This window comes from Antedon mediterranea, chromosome 3, assembly GCF_964355755.1.
Source record: "Antedon mediterranea chromosome 3, ecAntMedi1.1, whole genome shotgun sequence".
NCBI lineage: Eukaryota > Metazoa > Echinodermata > Crinoidea > Comatulida > Antedonidae > Antedon > Antedon mediterranea.
Genome location: NC_092672.1, coordinates 4,231,729 through 4,234,850, shown reverse-complemented (window position 1 = coordinate 4,234,850; position 3,122 = coordinate 4,231,729). Strand labels below are relative to the sequence as shown.

The 3,122-nt window shown below is 40.6% G+C and overlaps 1 protein-coding gene across 1 annotated transcript; it reads right to left on the bottom strand.

The window, feature by feature from the left end:
* Positions 1 to 564: 564 nt before the first annotated feature.
* LOC140043402 (ras-like protein family member 10B) lies at positions 565 to 2,686 on the bottom strand. Its single transcript, XM_072087903.1, has one exon. It carries the CDS (start codon positions 2,544 to 2,546, stop codon positions 1,803 to 1,805), a length of 744 nt encoding a protein of 247 aa, XP_071944004.1. The 5' UTR covers positions 2,547 to 2,686; the 3' UTR covers positions 565 to 1,802.
* Positions 2,687 to 3,122: the final 436 nt, after the last annotated feature.

Sequence of the window (3,122 nt, the reverse complement as noted above, 5' to 3'; positions counted from 1 at the left end):
GGCAAACAATCTTCCGATACAGAAAAGCAATTTGTTTTTTTTAGTTTAATGCTGATATTTAACATGAAAGATAATGAATGCTGGGTCAAAATGAATAACTGTGTGACATTAAAATGGCATGGTCAGCAAAACATGTTTAAAAGGCGTTTCTTTAAGCGTGGTTCCCACTAGCAACGCAACACAAGGACGTAACGCAACGCAAGTGAATTGACCAATCGCAAGCGATGGCTTATTCGCTTGTGATTGCTAAAGCGTAGTTCCCACTAGCGACGCAACACAAGGACGTAACGGCAACGCAAGTGAATTGACCAATCACAAGCGATGGCTTATTCGCTTGTGATTGCTAACTGTCTATAACTTCGCTTGTCATTGGTTAAAACGCTTGCGTTGCGTTTACGTCCTTGCGTTACGTTCTAGTGGGAACCAAGCTTTAGCGAATAAGCCTCGCTCGTGATTGGTCAATTCACTTGCGTTGCGTTACGTCCCTGCGTTGCGTCGCTAGTGGGAACCACGCTTAATGGGAACCAAGCTTAACTGTCTATAACTTCGCTTGTCGTTGGTTAAAACGCTTGCATTGCGTTTACGTCCTTGCCTTACGTTCTAGCTTTAGGGAGATGCAATACTGTATAGAGTATCGTCAAATTACCAAAATAAATTATGTTATTCGTCTTGGAGTAATGTATATACACTACGTAGGCCTACGCCCACCACTTCCCGTCAGATTCTCCCACCAACTATTAATTTAACTTTAAAAACACTACTAATACTCTTCTCAGATCAGTGACATTTATTTTGACCATCGTAACGGCTAGCGCAACAACGTAATTGACATTATTAAAAATAATTACAATTTATATAAAGATATCGTTATAATTAAGGACGCAACACAAGGATGTAGGTGCAACGTTAGTGAGTTGACTAATCACGAACTGTCGCTTGTCATTGGTCAACACGCTTGCGTTGCGCTTACGTTCTTGCGTTGCGTCCTAGCGGGAACCAAGCTTAAGCTTAATTCTCACAGAGACGCAACGGTGTACGCGCAAGTTGACCCCCAATCACAACGATTAGACAAATACTTGCGTTTACGTTTTTCGGTTGTGTCCCAGTGGGAACCAAGCTTTAGTCATGTAAGACACAAAATAATTAACGCATATGTATGATTATCAGATTTTGTACGCGCGCGTAACATTTGTGTCTTCGTATAATTGTTATCTATCAGTCCTTCTGTTACTTTCAGCTGTGAAAATAGCGCTACTATATCAATCAATACAAAAAGTATATTAACAGCTTAGCGTTAATTTAAGAAATTAGAAAGACCACAATGATGCTAAGAGCGGCGAAAGCATGAGTTTTAAGATAACATACCAAGCTTGACTCACTGTGATGAGTTCGTATAATGTCGTATACCGTAATCCTTTATTATACATAATGTGACATATCCGCTTGGAAATTATAAAATGTTAAATTGCACTTTGATTGTTTTATACATTACAAATCTGGCATAGATATTTAAATCGAAGAAACATGTCTTCGCGGCATAAACACAACTGTATTTAAATAATTCGTCCGTGTCCTAAATAAATGTTATAATGTAATCAGCCAAAGTTGAAATTCGTCCTCTCTAATTCTGCAGAAATAAAAGCACTTACGATAAAAGTTTTGCGGATGTGATTAAACGTCTTCGTGTGATTGTGTTTTTCTTTTTACATTGTTGTATTAAATGTTCATGGCAAGGCAATGCCGCCTTAAGAGAGTAAAAATCAATCAACTCCGTTGGCCTTGAGTTAGCCGTTTAATTGCAGTCACATTATTGAGCATTTCTTATTTTTAAGTAGTCGTATTTTACCACTGGAATGACTGTCTTTACCGTTCGTGCCTGTAATCATCCGCATTACTTCGCTAAACAACGTCACGACCCGCCAGTTGAACTTGGCCGAACATTCTAAATATCCGCATTTCCATGTCTTTTTAACAACTTGCGAATAATGTCTGCGGGGATGGCGCTTTGAGTCTAAATCCTGTTTATTACCAACAACCATAAACGGTACTTCTGTATCTTCTTCGTAACATTCTAATATATGTTCCCTTAGTTCCCGTATGTATTCGAATGTATCGGGTGAACTTATATCATACACAAATATCAATGCTTCTGCCGCAGAGATCGCCGTAGCGTATGCGTTCATTTCTTCTTCAGAAGGTCTTTTTATCGAGTCTTCCAGCGGGTAAAACGGTATCGTCGGCATGTCTATAATATTTATTTCAAAAAGTTGTGAATCTAAAACTGCTGCTGCTGTATAAACTGAAGCAACTGTCGTTGGTTTGGAAACTTCCGGAAAGCGGCACGTTACGTGTTGCTCAATCAAAGAGGTCTTGCCAACACCAGGTGCTCCTAACACGGCTATGTGTACAGATTCCATTGGAGCTGCCACTATTTCAGATCCTACCGAATTGGTAGATGTTCTCTGTGGTCTGTGCTTTGCATGAACACTGCTTGCCGATTTAGAAGGCATCGTAGTATCAAACAACAAACTGGATACGGTTAACATCCTAATAATGATCTCATCACTAGTCACCTTATTTTGAGCAGACGGTCATAACGGTTGCTAACGCGTACTTGGCCGCCGCGTATCAATAATCTATCAACGACTGAGCGAGATTTCCAGCTAGGCTTATCGCCTCCTCAGCTGCGAAGATACAAACGCATTCAAATGAAATCTTGGCGATATCTTAAAGTAACCAATACGATATTGTCGGTTTGGTGGCGCTCTATAAACGACTTGTTTTATTTTATCTTATCTTTCCGTGTGTCAAACTGTATACGAGTTAAGCTTGGTCTGCTTGTGATTGGTCAAGTCACGTTGCGCTTACGACCTTGCGTTGCGTCCTAGTGGGAACCAAGCTCTAAGCGTGGTTCCCACTAGAACGCAACGTAGCGACGTATCGACGCAAAGTGCTGTATTGCGTAATCACAAGTGGGAACCGACGACGCAACACTGCTGCAAACATCGCAGGTTTTATTTCACACAGGCGGGGGCAAACACAATTATTAGAAGGGCATTTGCTTACGTTGCGTAGATTGTGTTACGTTGCGTCGCTAGTGGGAATCAAGCTTTAGCAATAAT